At 49.6% G+C, this 14,806-nt stretch overlaps 1 protein-coding gene across 1 annotated transcript in view; it reads left to right on the forward strand.

Moving 5' to 3' along the window:
- Nucleotides 1-14,806, forward strand: part of cog2 (component of oligomeric golgi complex 2) — a 93,664-nt gene that overhangs the window by 31,726 nt on the left and 47,132 nt on the right. Inside the window, 1 exon segment of the mRNA XM_085998184.1 lies at nt 4,961-5,085. Coding sequence (XP_085854310.1) covers nt 4,961-5,085 — 125 coding nt within the window.

The following is a 14,806-nucleotide window of genomic DNA, read 5'->3' on the forward strand; positions in this document are numbered from 1 at the left end:
GTCAGGGGGTGAGGTGGTGAGAGGATCAGGATGTGAGGTGGTGAGAGGGTCGGGGGTGAGGTGGTGAGGAGGGGAGAGGGCCAGGGAGTGAGGAGGGGAGAGGGTCGGCGAGTGAAGTGGTGAGTATCGGGGTGTGAGGTAGTGAGAGGGTCGGGGGTGAGTTGGTGAGAGTATCAGGATGCGAGGTGGTGAGAGGGTCAGGGCGTGAGGTGGAGAGAGGATCGGGGGTGAGGTGAGGAGGGGAGAAGGAGTGAGGTGGTGAGGAGGGTCGGCGAGCGAGGCGGTGGGGAGAGGGTCGGGGAGTGAGTTGGTGAGGAGGGGAGAGGGTCGGGGAGTGAGGAGGGGAGAGGGTCAGGGAGTGAGGAGGGGAGAGGGTCAGGGATCGAGGAGGGGAGAGGGTCAGGGAGCGAGGAGGGGAGGCTGCCACAGGGATCAGGTAATTTTGAACTTACTATTTTATCTTGAACTTACCAGTCTATTTTTCAATCTTTTTAGTAATCACTTACTGATTCATTATATATTACGTAAATTGAAAGTGTATCCTTGATGAATGATATTTACCTAACGTGATTTAGTAAATTGTGTTTACAAGCTAAGTTACGTGTCTTGGGTCTATTGTGCTGATGCTACTGTTTTTAACTAGAGAGTGCAATGGATACTCACCAAAAATGGTTTCTGTGCCTGTCCATGAAATGACACCTTGAGCAACAAAAACAAGAATTCATGGTGTCTCATTCCCCTCTGAGCTGCATAGACACAACTCTGAGAGCAAATTGCCTTTCCTTCTGCCTTGATTGCACATAGAAAGTGGTGGAGAGAAGGGGTGGTTTGAAAATGCCATGTGACGCAGGAGTTAATAAAGTAGAAACTTTTGTTAGTCAAAAGCTACTAACATTCCATGTTACGGACTCTAGGGGGCAATTTTAAATGTCCATTGTGCCCAGTCTCTGCCCTTTTTCAAACCCAGATGAGGTGTAACTGAGCGTAAAATTGGTGCAGCTCAGTTCTGTCTAATGTCCACCTATTTTTGGGCCCCGCTCGATGTTGCAGTCGGTCAAAGCTCCTGCCCAGAGATGGCATTTCAGTATTAATGAAAAGCCCTTTACAGACAATGAACACCTTTTGAAGCATAGTCACTATTGTAATGTAGGAAACGCGGCAACCAAATTGTGCACAGCCAGCTCCCACAAACAGCAATGTGATAATGAGCAAATAATTTTTTTTTTAGTGATGTTGGTTGAGGGATAACTATTGGTCAGGACACTGGGGAGAACTCCCCTGCTCTTCAACATACTGCCATGGGATTTTTACGTCCACCTGAGAGAGCAGACGGGGCCTCAGTTTAATGTTTCATCCGAAAGACGGCACCTCTGACAGTACAGCACTCCCTCAGTACTGGCACTGGAGTGTCAGCCTGGATCTTGTGCTCAAGTCTCTGGAGTGGATCTTGAACACAAACTTCTGACTCGAAGGCGCGTGTGCCTGAGCCACAGCTGTTTGTTTTGGAGTGTGTAGTAACTGGGCTAGTGGCCACTGGGCACATAATTAATCCTTTTACACTTTGGGTACGCACTAGAAATAGATCAGGGTTACCAGTGTCCTTCAGATCTCTGACATACGGCAAATATCAGGCACATTTCAGGATTATTTTGACCATTTTTCCATAGAAGGGATGGGTTTTTAAAAGCAATGTGTGTTCTCACAATTTTTTCCCCAGATAATAAATAATGGGCCAGAAATTCGGGTCTCCACGGGTGAGTACGCGCTGGGTACAGGAAACTTTGGTTTATCCGGAGGTTAACTGTCCGGAATGTTTGAGCCACCGGCAAAATTCAGGAGTCGGTTCAGTAAGTTTTTTTTCTTTTCGTTGCTTTTTTTTCACTGGTCAGGCTCTGCAAGGTCTGTAGTGTATGTACCTTTAAGAGCCCCTGTGTACTGTAATACCGGTAGTGACCACTCGGGTATATAAGCCTGTATAGCGTCTTGTATCTTTTAGTTCACCTCCAGACTTTGTTCAGTAAACACCTGTTAAACCAAATCCTGCATTCCGTGTCTCCATTAACACACGGATACAAGAAGGTCTAGCTAAAGCTGTTGCTTGGCTACAGAGACGCTTGCAAGCTACGGCCGACTGTTTAGAAGCTGTACAGGGTTTGTTGCTAGATACGGAGCTCAAAAGCTTCCGTATGTTTTAACATTAGCGCTGGTTTGTCAGGCAGTTTTGATGGGACGGCAACAGCTCGGTCCCGTCGGTGCCGGATATCACAAAGTTTCCTGTACTCACCCGTAGGCCCGATGGAAGTGCCGGTTTCCTGCATGCACTGCGCATGCGTGGGAAACCGGCACTTCCGTTCCCCTGAAAGCAGGGGTTCAGAGGTCGAACGCGTGTGTGGGGGAGGCTGCGCATGCGCATCGAACTTCGTTTTTTTTTTACAGGTTTTCCCGGGAGAGTAAGCCTGCAGAATTTAGAAATATAAAAAGCAGGCGTAAGGCCTGCTTTTTACAAGGTAAGTGATGAATTAATTAAAACATTTAAATACTTTAAAGCAAGGTAAGTTTATTTTTAGCCCCGTTAGAAAATAACATTTTTTTCAAAAATTTAAATTATTGTTTAAAATAGTTATTTCATTTAATTAACAACAGAAAATGCTGGAAAAACTCAGCAGGTCAGGCAACATCCGTGGACAGAAATTTGAGTTGACGTTTCGGGTCGAACCCTTCGTTTAATTTATAGTTTATTTAAAAACTGTGATGTTTTTTAAAAATTTATTTGAAGGTTTAGTGCTATTTTGGGGCCATAGCATTTATAAGTCTTGACAGCTCTTCCTGTCAGACTTATGAATGGAGCATTCCTTGTTCCGATTGGCTCCCTATGGCCCACGTGATCCCAGGGGACGCATCGAACTAACTGCGCCCCTGGGATACGCGAGCACTGCGCGCCGGCAGCTGGACCAGGCCCCAGATCGGAATTCTACGGGGCCCTACAGCTCAACGGCCGGCACGCAAGGTAAGTGCAGGTTGGGGGCTTGCACCCGCGGGAAGCCCCCGACCCGAATTTCTGGGCCAATAGTTTTGTTAGCAAAATTGAAGCCCATGGGATAGAAGGGATTGTGGCTGTGTGGATACGAAATTGGATAAGGGACAGAAAACAGAGTAGTGGTGAGCGGTTGTTTTTCAGACTGGAGGGAAGTATACAGTGGTGTTCCCCAGGGGTCAGTGTTGGGACCACTGCTCCTTTTGATATATATTAATGACCTGGACTTTGGTATACAGGGCATAATTTCAAAGCTTGCAGATGAGACAAAACTCGGAAATGTGGTAAACAATGAGGAGGATAGTAACAGATTTCAGGAGGACAGAGACAGGCTGCTGAAATGGGCAGACACATGGCAGATGAAATTTAATGCAAAGAGGTGTGAAGTGATGCATTTTGGAAGGAAGAATGAGGAGAGGCAATATAAACTAAATAGTGCATTTTTAAAGGGGATGCAGGAACAGAGAGACCTGGGATTGTATGTGCACAAGTCTTTGAAGGTGGCAGGACAAGTTGCGAAGACTGTTAAAAAGGCATATGGGATCCTGGGCTTTATAAATAGAGGCCCAGAGTACAAAAGCCAGGAAGTTATGCAAAACCTTTATAAAACTTGAGTTCAACCCCAGTTGTGGCCAATTCTGGGCACCACACTTTAGGAAGGACGTGAAGGCCTTGCAGAGGATAGAGGTGATTTCCTAGAATGGTACCAGGGATGAGGGACTTCAGTTACGTGGAGGGACTAACAAAACTGAGGTTGTTCTCCTTAGAACAGAGGAGATTTGATAGAGGTGTTCAAAATCTTGAACAGTTTTGATAGAGTAAGTATAGAGAAACTGTTTCTACTGCCAGAAGGGTTGGTAACCAATGGACACAGATTGGCAAAAGAACCAGAGGCAACATGAGGAAACATTTTTTTATGCAGCGAGTTGTTGTGACCGGGAATGCACTACCTGAAAGGGCGGTGGAAGCAGATTCAATAGTAACTCCAAAAAGGGAATTGGATAAATATTTGAAAAGGAAAAAAATTACAGGGCTATGGGGAAAGAGTGGGGGAGTGGGACTAATTAGACAGCTCTTTCAAAAGAGGCACGATAGGCCGATCGGCCTCCTTCTGTGCTGTATCATTCTATGATTGTATAATAAACTGCAGGAGTCTGCAGTGAGAGGAGATGTGCCCTGGGCTGTCGGACAGAATGCAGAGGAGTTAGCCTGCGTAGCTCAAACAAGACAACCCACTGAAGTGTAGTGAGTTCATTATTTTTATGTTATTACATTACAGCAGGTGAGTTGTAGCTCATAGAAAATGAAATTTAGGGACTATTTATCCATATTTAGGAATTTACAGCCAGTAGGCATTCTACTTCACTATAATCTGTCTTTTCCCACTGTGACCCTCTGTTATGATTGTTTCTTATGGTTTTTTTTAGCATGCGCTAAATGTTTCATGTCCAGGAATAGTGTACTGAAATGCCTGCCTTTTCTAAGGCACGCAGGTAACTTTCCACTGGATCGTTACTGCCCCAATCCATCACCATACATGGGGAAGATTAATCCTGTTAACCCTTTCTCCTTTAGGATGGAGTGTTCCATTACTGTGAAATACTTCATCCCATGGAGAGCTGGTGAAAGTCACCTGTTGGGTGGGAATTGATTTCCCCTTAATTTGGGAGTCCATTATGTGACCTGATATTTTGGCGAATGTCTAATCATGACTATTATAAAACAAAATGGAAGGAGTGTATGGCACCTGCAACTTGTCTTCATTTGTGACTATCTATGTATATAACCTCTAAAAGTTGTTCTATTTCTTCTGTCTGAAAACTCAACAGTCTGTAAAATAACTTTGGGTTGGAATCTGTTGTACTCAGCAGTCCATTCGCAAATATTTCTCATCGCTAGTTTAAAAGTGAATATTTTCCCTTCCAGGTAATTGATGAACAATATGTTCAGTCTCGGACAAATGGTCTTAAAGAAATGTATGGAAAACTGCTAGATTTCATTCCCAACCATTGTCATCTCCTCCAAGTGGTGACTGGAGGAGCAGTAATCGGGTGAGTTACCTGCAACTACAGCAATCCTTTGTGCGTTCACCATTCTTACATTAACTTTCTTGAATGTAGTCTCTTTTACTGGTAGCAACTTTCAACAATTACAAACTGGTTAAGCTAACTTCCTGGGAGATTAACCTTCCATATAGACATAGAATTACCAAGCATAGACTAAACAAGTGGATTATAGATTATATATGGATTAACAATTTAATTAGAATCAAAAAAGAACAACCTTTACAAACTCCTGCAGGGTGAAAGGTGAAGGTTCACTGGGATGAATATAGGAAGTTCAGAATGGCAAAGAGGGACCAGGAAAAGATTGAGAGGCAAAAGGGCATAAAACTGAGGGAGGGCAATATTGTTGATAGACAAAAGGATTGTTTGTTCCAAGGATTCGCTAGGGGAGACGGGAGCAAAATGCCCTCCCCAAAAAGGAATAATCCAGGTACAATTGATGACTTCAGTATAGGCTGGCAAAAAAAGCTCAAAACGGGTAACTCCTCAGGGATTAATGGTATTTGTCTCAGAGTGCACTAGAGAGACAAGGGATGAAATTTGTGAGGTGCCACTGCTACTTGTGAAGGAGTCATTGAACTGAGGAAGTTTTGGGGGGTGGGGGTATATCCTAATCGGACGGCTTATTGCCGCTACCAGCTTTCCCACTGGTGGTTTCCGTAACTGGATTAAACCAGCCGATTGGATGGTTAGCCCAGCGCGGCAGAAGGGATTTAGAGATTCCATAATCCCTCCGAATGCAAGTACCCTGCTGGATGTCAACCCGGGATTTAGAGCTCCATCCTCCATTGGTCTTGACAATCTGGAGTGGGGCTCGAACCCTACACCTACTGATCGAGAGAAATATTGACTTTTCCCAGAGTAAATCTTTTAGATTAAAGAGAATAAATCGGACTTGGATTTATTTTTTAGTTTGCAATTAGTTTTTAAACGTCAGAGCTTGCCTGTTGATTGTTATCTGGCCATCCTGTTGGAAATCTAACCATATATCAGCCAAAATTCGTTCCTGGGATGTGGGTGTCCCTGGCAAGGCCAGCATTTATTGCCCATCCCTAATTGCTCTTGAGAAGGTGGTGGTGAGCAGCCTTCTTGAACCATTGCAGTCCTTGTGGTGAAGGTACTCCCACAGCGCTGTTAGGGAAGGAGTTCCAGGCTTTTGACCCAGCGACGATGAAGGAACGGCGATATATTTCCAAGGTTGGGATGGTGTGTGACTTGGAGGGGAACTTGGAAGTGATGGTGTTCACATGCGTCTGCTGCACTTGTCCAAGGTGATAGAGGTGGCGAGTTTGGGAGGTGCTGTCAAAAAAGCCATGGCGGGTTGCTGCAGTGCATCTTGCAGATGGTACACACTGCAGCCACGGTGCGCTGGTGGTGGAGGGAGTGAATATTTAACATGGTGGATGGGGTATGTAGGGGGTTTCTCTTGCTTGCTCTGGTCTCCTGCCAGGCTTCTTGCAATAATTACCCGTGAGTGGTTCGACCCACTCGCCCCTACGGTCCTAGACCTTGGACTTAGGTGCAGGGAGCTGTAGTGCAGAAAAACTCAATAGACCAGGTCGAATAGCACGAAATGGATGCCTTTATTGAACAGTTTGCAGCATTATAAAATACATGTCATATGCACAGATTAAAGCAACTACAAGCATGCACACATCTATAAACTTAACTCTATAGAAATGGGGAACACACGGCACATCGTAAAAGGGGTAACACATTACAATTACCCTTAACCCCCTCCCCTAGACCTAACTAAGTTTCGATTTGAGGGACTCGGGATCATGCTCACCACTTTAAGAATTGCGAAAAAGGCTTTGCAGCCTTTCGACACAGCTTTCCGTCGTCACGTGGGTTTGGAAGCTTCTGGCGCAGCTTGTTTTCCTCTTGGTTCTCCTGCGATGAGCGCTCGCCGATGTGATGTTGACGAACTGGAGTACCGGGCCCTGGGTCGTCGATGATCTCCCAATGACTCTTTATACAGTCAGAATTGTCCTTCTGATTGGAGTACCTGGGCCCTGAGGGTCTTCTTCTCCGGCCTGGGTCGTCGATCTCCCGACAAAAGTACCCGGGCCTCCCTCGTCGTCTTCCCGTCGTGGCCGGGCCTTGCCTGGCCGAGCTGGCTTCCAAGCCGAACTCTTCTCGTCGTCTTCTCGTCGTGGCCGGGCCTTGCCTGGCCGAACACCGACCACGTTCCGAACCGAAGTGCTGCTTAGTTCCGATGGAGTCTGTCCCGAAGCGTACCGATGGAGAACTCACTGATGGACTTTACTTAATCCACAGTTACACCTTTTGGAACATGCTTATCTCCCGCCAAATCATAGTCCTGTCTTTGTAATAATTTTGGCGGGCAGAACTCTCTGCAGGGGTGTTTTGTCTTCATAACGGGAGTCGGTGATAGCTGAACTGGCCTTCCTGGGCCGATAATGTCTTTGCTTTGTTACCGTAACTTGGTTTGTATATTGATCGGTCTGTAGATTGCCCTGGATGGCTGTTAAACGGCTTCTCTTTGTACAGTGTAATGGGCTTAAGCGGTTGTTCAATTGTCCACCCAATTGTCTTGATGGGTCTTATCCTGCCACCCAAATCTGTCCTGTACTTGTAACCTAATCAATATGTATGCTCAGTTCCATGAGTTTCGGCTTCCCGAAACTGGTTTTCGCGGGCTTTTAATGTCCTCAATCCACAAGCCTGTCTGGCTTGCAGTAACAGAAATTCAAATGGTCCCAGAAGCTGGTCACGAGGTCTGGTGGCCATTTTGTGTGCCCTTTTATCAAAGGTTTCTCTGTAAAAGCTTCTTTTGGTCAATAAAGCTGTTTTATTAACCCTATTTTCCTACGTGATTATTTAATGAAAATTTCGCGAATCTTACAGTCCCTCCTGTGATACTGATAGCTTGCTTAAAGTATCAATAACCCTTGGTGAGCAAATTTTCCCTGATTCCCCACATCCAAACATTCCTGGTAATTAACTACCTATAACCCCCACGACACATGCAGTTCCCATTTCAGAAAAATTACATTGTGTACAGTTGGACAACCATAGGCAGCACTACCTCAAACTATAACACATTCATCTTTCAGATGTGAAAGGGGCCGATACCCTTTACACCATCTGCATACACATTTTGTTAATCAAAAATAGAAAACCGATCAACGGTTATAACACAACAGTATTCATACACTTAAATCATATAGTAACCAAAACCAAGAGTGGAGGGACGCTTTATCCTTTAATACATAGCAGCCTAAGCGGGGGTCTCTTCACCCACTCGTACATAGTGTTCTCTCCATTCTCCAGTGTTCTCTCCATTCTCCTGTGTTCTCGTGCCTCTGGAGGCGTTTGCCTCTCTTGCAATGCACGAACAGTAAATATATTACAATCAAAACCTGACACACTACTAGGATGTGGGATGCTATTCTAATCCAGGGCGGGATCTCTATATTAGTGAACAGGTCCCACCATGGTGGGGTGACTATGTCTAATATGTCTTTCCCTATCTCCAATGTCTTCTGCTCTAGTGTGTAAAAATGCTTCTGTGAGACTATTACGGCTTTTAAAATCTTGGTGAGGTGTTTGGGGAGAGGGGGAATGACATAACCAAAATGCGCAACGAATCGCTGCAAATCCGTGAAATTCTCTTTTACAGTGAGGTGAACAGTGGAAGGTACAGGAATGGGGACATTTCGCTGTTGTGCCACTTGAACTTCAGCCCTGGGTTTGACACAGAAACTGCTGTCACTGACTGGACACCACCCGTGCTGTCCGTGATGGTAGTGAGGCGCTGCAGTGGTAACACAGTATGTTCCACCTCCGATATATGCCACCTGCGGGGGCACATGGTCTTTGGCCATTGCCTCCATGGTGTAATTTACCGGCTTCGCACTAGCGGCTCTGAACCCGCACTGTGGTTTTAAAAAGGCATTCAAGTGCTGGGGACACAGGATGATGTGTGCTCCCCGGCTTCGACACCCCGAGAGGTCGGTGCCTGTCATCGTACGCTCCCATCTGATGACATAAGGCGGGACCACTGCCTAACGAATGTGCGCACCCCCCTGAATGACTCCAATGTTCTCCACCCTGTATACCGGGGCGGGTTTTGCTGTGGGACCCAACACCGGCATCCTCACCACTATTCCCATGATAGTGTGATTCGAGCGTCCACAGTCCACTGGGACTGGGTACGCCTCTGCAGCTAGTCTGAGCTGGCACGGACTTAATGCATTCTCAAAAGGGCGGAGCGCTTGCAAGTGCTTATTGCTGATCCAGGACGGGACCAAACCTTGTTTTAAATCCTCCAGATTACTGCGGCCCTCGCCCAGTAACCACGCCCCGTATAGCACACAAGCCTCGTTCTGTGCAGCCTGATCGGACGCATTCCGATCCTCCCTAATGAGTGCATTTACCGTCCTAGCGTGTTTCTCCAGCTCAGCGATTATTTCTTTTAAGTGTAGTGTCATGGCCTGGTCCTCATGTAACTCAGAACCCACTACCTTATTTTCGTTTGTCAGTATGTTTCTTAACTGGGCCTTTAGACCATTAATCTGTGTCTGCAGCTCCATGTTATCTAGAGTGTTGACAACAGACGTCCCGGTACTAAAAGCAGTGAAAATGTCATTTACAGTACCCCTTCTTTGCCTCCCTACCCGATCCAAAACTTCCTGTGGTGTGGTGTACAATTCGGCTTTGTCGATGTCGGCAAAGTCAAACTCACAAAATTGTCTGAACATCCTGGTTAACAGGACCTGGTACAATTGCTCCGTTTCCTTGGGACACCACTCCGGCAATCGTACCTCAGTGAGGTTTAAAATCACTGAGGCCACCGCGTAGTGTACCCCTTGGTACAGCATCTGACCGGTGGGTACCAATACTAAACCGTTCCCGGGTCCCTTTGTGGTGGTGGGGCACCCTTCCTTCTGGGCTAGTGCTACCGGAATCGTGGGCAGGGGCTTGCGTGGGCGGGTGATGAGTTCAGTGGCGTTTACCGGAATCGGGGAGAATGGGACTCCACACGCCCGGGTGCTGACGTCCCACCTCATCCCTTTTCCTTCATCCTGCCACTGCCTCTGGAAAAAGATGGATATGCCTTTGGGGCAAACGTACTTCGAACCCCACATGCAGACATATATCCCTTCATCTGGTTCCCACCACTTGTCCCAACACACACGTAATTGTCCGTGAGTCCCCGTAATTGTCCGATGGGTATTGTTACCCAGTCGCTCCCACTCGATTGTAGAGTTCTTCATATTCTTTCCCAGCTTTCGAAGCCACCACCATCTACTTAGCGGTACGTTCCCATTACACACCAAACAGATCCTCTTTCCCACGGTAACGCTGACTCTGGGTGCAATGATCCTCACCCGAGGGCACAGTAACGAAGTCTCTTGGTAGGCAAACCCGGATTTGCTGGAGTATTCTGTAGAATTCGACCCCAGCCATCCTGGCCATCTCCCTTGGTGGAAGTAGGTGGTGGTTTCCTCAACCTCTCGCTTCCCCGTCCCATCCGTCGCGATGGGGGCTGTGTCCCCGGAGCATCCGAACACGACGACGTCCTTGGTGCGGCCTCGGTAGGCCAGCCCGCACCCGATCGCCGTGAGCACCACGAGAATCCTCTCCATTGTATTCCTGGTTTCTGTAACCGATAAGATGATGTAGCCAGGCTCCCGACAGGTGCTGGCTTAATTAAACGGACACTCGGGTCCTCTGACCCCGCTTCCAAACAAACACACATACTGGGCAGACTTCGAAAGCTACCTTTTAAAACATCCCCATCATCTTAAACTTTACATGCCTTAAACTAACATTAAAATTACTTAACTTATCATTACCTAAACTTAGCATACCTAAACTTATGTACAGCGCTGCCCTCCTTCGGGCGGCCTACCTAATTCCTGTGAGGGCTGCAGCGTGCCGCTCCCTGTGGCGGGGCTGCACTGACCTTCGGCTTTGATCCCCCGCAGCCTGTCGCTGCTGAACGGGAATCGTGTCTTTCCTGGGCTACCCTGGATCGATGTTGGGGGAAGTAAGGAGGATCTGACCAAAACTTTCTGGGCTGAGGCGTCCGAGCCGACCTACGAGGGGGCACCTTGGGCAAGGCTCCCAGGGCTAACGGACCGGGGATCGGGACCTTCACCGTCGCAGCCTGTGGTCCCACCACAGCTGCCGGCTCCGGCTCCCTTCCCTCAGGCTCCGCCCCCCTGGGGCTGGGATCCGTGGCATCCGACTCCACCCCACCTGTCCCCACAGGTGGTGAGTCTCCGCCCCCAATCCCTACCTCCCCTAAGCTCGAGTCGGGGGCGAGACCTTCGTCCTCCGACTCCTCTTCCTCCGTGATCGGGTCATGGGCGGGGTCGAGCTGTTCGGGCTCTTCCTCGTCCGAATCCCAAACTAACGGGGAGACCTCCCACTCCGATGGGATGACTCCTCCCCTCACGCAGGCTACAGTTCCAGCCTGTGTGGTCTGTGACCCTGTCTCAGGCTGAGGATTTCTGTCCTCAGACCTGGCCCCTGTTGTTGGCCCTTGTGCACCCGGCTTAAACAGTTTACACTGGTTAATGTGAAACCATTTAGTACGTCGGGGCACCTTCACTGCGTACACCATGGGGCTGGCCTTGTCTACAATGCTGTAGGGCCCCATGTACAGTGGTTCTAGACTCCCTACTCGGGCATAGTTCCTAACCATGACCTGGTCTCCGACTTCCCACTCTTGTTACGGGGTTCCAGCAACAGTCGATTGCCCTGATGCTGTCTCCCCATGTTCCCAGCCGCTTGCTCATAAGCCTGTTTCAGGCGCTCCAAAAGGGTTTGGACGAACTTGTCCCGATTCACCTCTTGGAGCTGGCCCTCAGTGAGCACCGGGGCTAGTACATGGGTGGGTGTTCGCATGATCCTCCCAGTCATTAACTCGTGCGGGGAGTACCCCGTACTTTTGGACTGGCTGGCCCGGATCCCCATGAGGACTAGAGGCAGGATCTCCGCCCACTTCTGGGGCGAGCCCATTGCCTCTTTCCTCAGCTTTTCCTTGAGGGTTCGGTTCATGCGTTCAACAATCCCGGATGACTGGGGATTGTGTGCTACGTGCCACTTCCCTTCAATGCCCAAGAGCATGAGGGTGTTCTGCATCACTTGGCCGGTGAAATGACTCCCTCGGTCGGACTCCACAAACCGGGGGAGCCCCCACCGTGAGAACACTTCCCGGACCAAGATCTTGGCAGTACCCAGCGCCGTAGCTGTTCTACACAGGAAGGCTTCTACCCACTTGGTAAACACATCCACCAGGACAAGGCAGTACTTAGGGCCCCTGCCCACCGCCCAGGGTGGCTATATGTCGTCGACCTGTATCGACTGCCATGGTCCCTCTACCCTCCTGATGTGCCCCATGGGCACCTTCCTTTTCTGGGGGTCTGGGTTGTTTGCAGCGCACGCAAGACAGCTTGTACAGAACTCGCGGACATCGTCTCGAAGTCCCGGCCACCATCCCGCCTGCTCTACCCGTTGCCAGGTAACCTCAGGCCCGGGGTGTCCTGCCCCTGGACCCTCATGGGCCAGTTGAAGGAATTCCCTCCGGTGCTGCTGCGGCACAACCCACTGTTCCTCCCGGAACAACATGCCTTCCTTGACGGAGAGGGCTGCCGTACTGTACGGACCCTCTACCTGCTTGCCCTCAGCAATAGCATTGAGGACTGTTTTCAGGGCAGGATCCAGGGTTTGGACGGTCTTTAGGTCTAGGGGCGGTGTCACCCCTGTGTTCCCTGGAGTCCCCTCCCTGCCTCGGATCGCTGCCATGGGTCCGGGTCCATAGGGGTCCCAGAAAATGCCGTTGCGGGCACCCTCCCTGGCTAGCGCATCCGCCTGCTGGTTACCCTGACTGCGGGGTTCTGTGGTGGAATGAGCCTTCACCTTGTGGATGAACACTTCCCCTTCCTCCCCCACTGCTGCCAGGATCTTTTCCAGCAAGGGCTTAACTGTTAAAGGTCGTCCGTCCGCGGAGGTATATCCGCGACGAGACCAAATGGCCAGGTATTCTGTACACTAATTGCATGTGAACATGCTGTCCGAGCAAATCGTGTATGGGGTTGGGAAGATCTCGGGGTGGGTAACCACGTACGCCACCGCGGACAGTTCAGCCTGCTGTGCGCTCATAGTGCTGGGGAGCCTAATCGCCAGGGCAATGTTTGCCGCGGGGTCATAAACTCCACACCCTGTGAGTCGTTCGCCAGCAGATACCGTGCTGGAACCGTCTACGTAGATCCCGCGGCCTGTGGGGTGTATCCCGGCCCGTAAACCTATGTTGACCTCCCATACCTCTTCGACGGAACACCGATGGGCTGTTCCGGGATATACCATGTTGGCCGCGAGCTTCGGCTCGCAAAGACCTTTAACCTTGAGATCCATCTGGGAAAGGAGGAAGGTCCAGCGCGCAATCCGAGCGCTGCTTGCGGTCCCATCCTTAATCCTTCCATCCAGAAGCATCTTTGTGGGTGTGTGGTGGGTGAGGAGAGTGATGGGAGAGGTTCCTGTGAAGATCGCTGATCTGTTCACAGCCCAATGCGTGGCCAGGAGATGCCGTTCGCAATTGGAAAAACTCCTCTCCACATCCGTAAGCACCCTGGAGGAGTAGACCACCGGCCTCAGCTTGCCGTGTCGCTCCTGGAGCAGCACGGCACTCAGGCTGTCTCCACTGGCGGCTACTTCCAGGAAAAACTCCTCCCCCCCCCCCCCCCCCCCCTCCATCTATGGCCCCTAGGGCTGGCGCGGTCTGCAGGTCCCTTTTCAACTTCTCGAATGCTGCCTGACAACCCTCGTCCCAAGACCACTCGACTCCCTTGTGTAAGAGTCGGAGTAGCGGGGCTGCTGTGGCTGCATAGTCCTCGATGAAGTCTCTGCAGTACCTGGTCAGTCCCAAAAAGGACCTCACACTCGGCAAATCTTGCACCGATTCCCGCCTAGCCTTATCTATGGCTCTTTCCCCAGCGCGGATGGTCAGACCCAGGAATTTCACCTCCTGCTGGCCGATCCGTGCTTTCTTTGGGTTTACTTTAAAACCCTTCCTTTCCAGTAGCTCCAATAATTCGGCTAATAGTGGGCCGTGCTCCTCCCTTGAATCCGTGAACAGGAGCAAGTCGTCCACATACTGCACTATCTGATTGGGCTGGCTAAATTCCTTTAAACTTCCTGCCATGCACTGATGGAAAATGCTGGGGCTGTTGTGGAAACCCTGTGGCAAGCAGTTCCAAGTGTACTGTTGCCCTTTAAAAGTAAAGGCAAACTTGTACTGATCCTCCCGCCGCAACGGAATGGACCAAAAACCGTTCGAGATATCCAGCACCGTGAAAGTGGTCGCGGATGCTGGAATACTCCCTATTAGGTCGGCAACTGCTGCTACCGTGGGCGCGCAAGCTGGGATGTTACTGTTGAGGACTCTAGTCCACCGTGGCCCTCCATAAATTGTCCGGCTTCCTTACCGGCCATAATGGGGAGTTCACGTGAGTGGCTATCGGCCTCAACACGCCCTGCTGCACCAATGAAGATATTGCTGTCTCCATGTCGGGTTCTGCTTCCTTGGGGAAGTTATACTGCTTTTGGGGTCGGATCATGGGGTCCCCGTCTACGCTGACCTCAAACCCGGTGACCCTCCCACAGTCGTGCTTGTGGGTGGCAAACGCGGTCAGATTGTCCGACACAAACGCTTGCAAGTCCGTTGGGACGT

The sequence above is a fragment of the Somniosus microcephalus genome, chromosome 9 (assembly GCF_052327205.1).
Source record: "Somniosus microcephalus isolate GS21.2 chromosome 9, FLI_Smic_1.0, whole genome shotgun sequence".
NCBI classification, from domain to species: domain Eukaryota; kingdom Metazoa; phylum Chordata; class Chondrichthyes; order Squaliformes; family Somniosidae; genus Somniosus; species Somniosus microcephalus.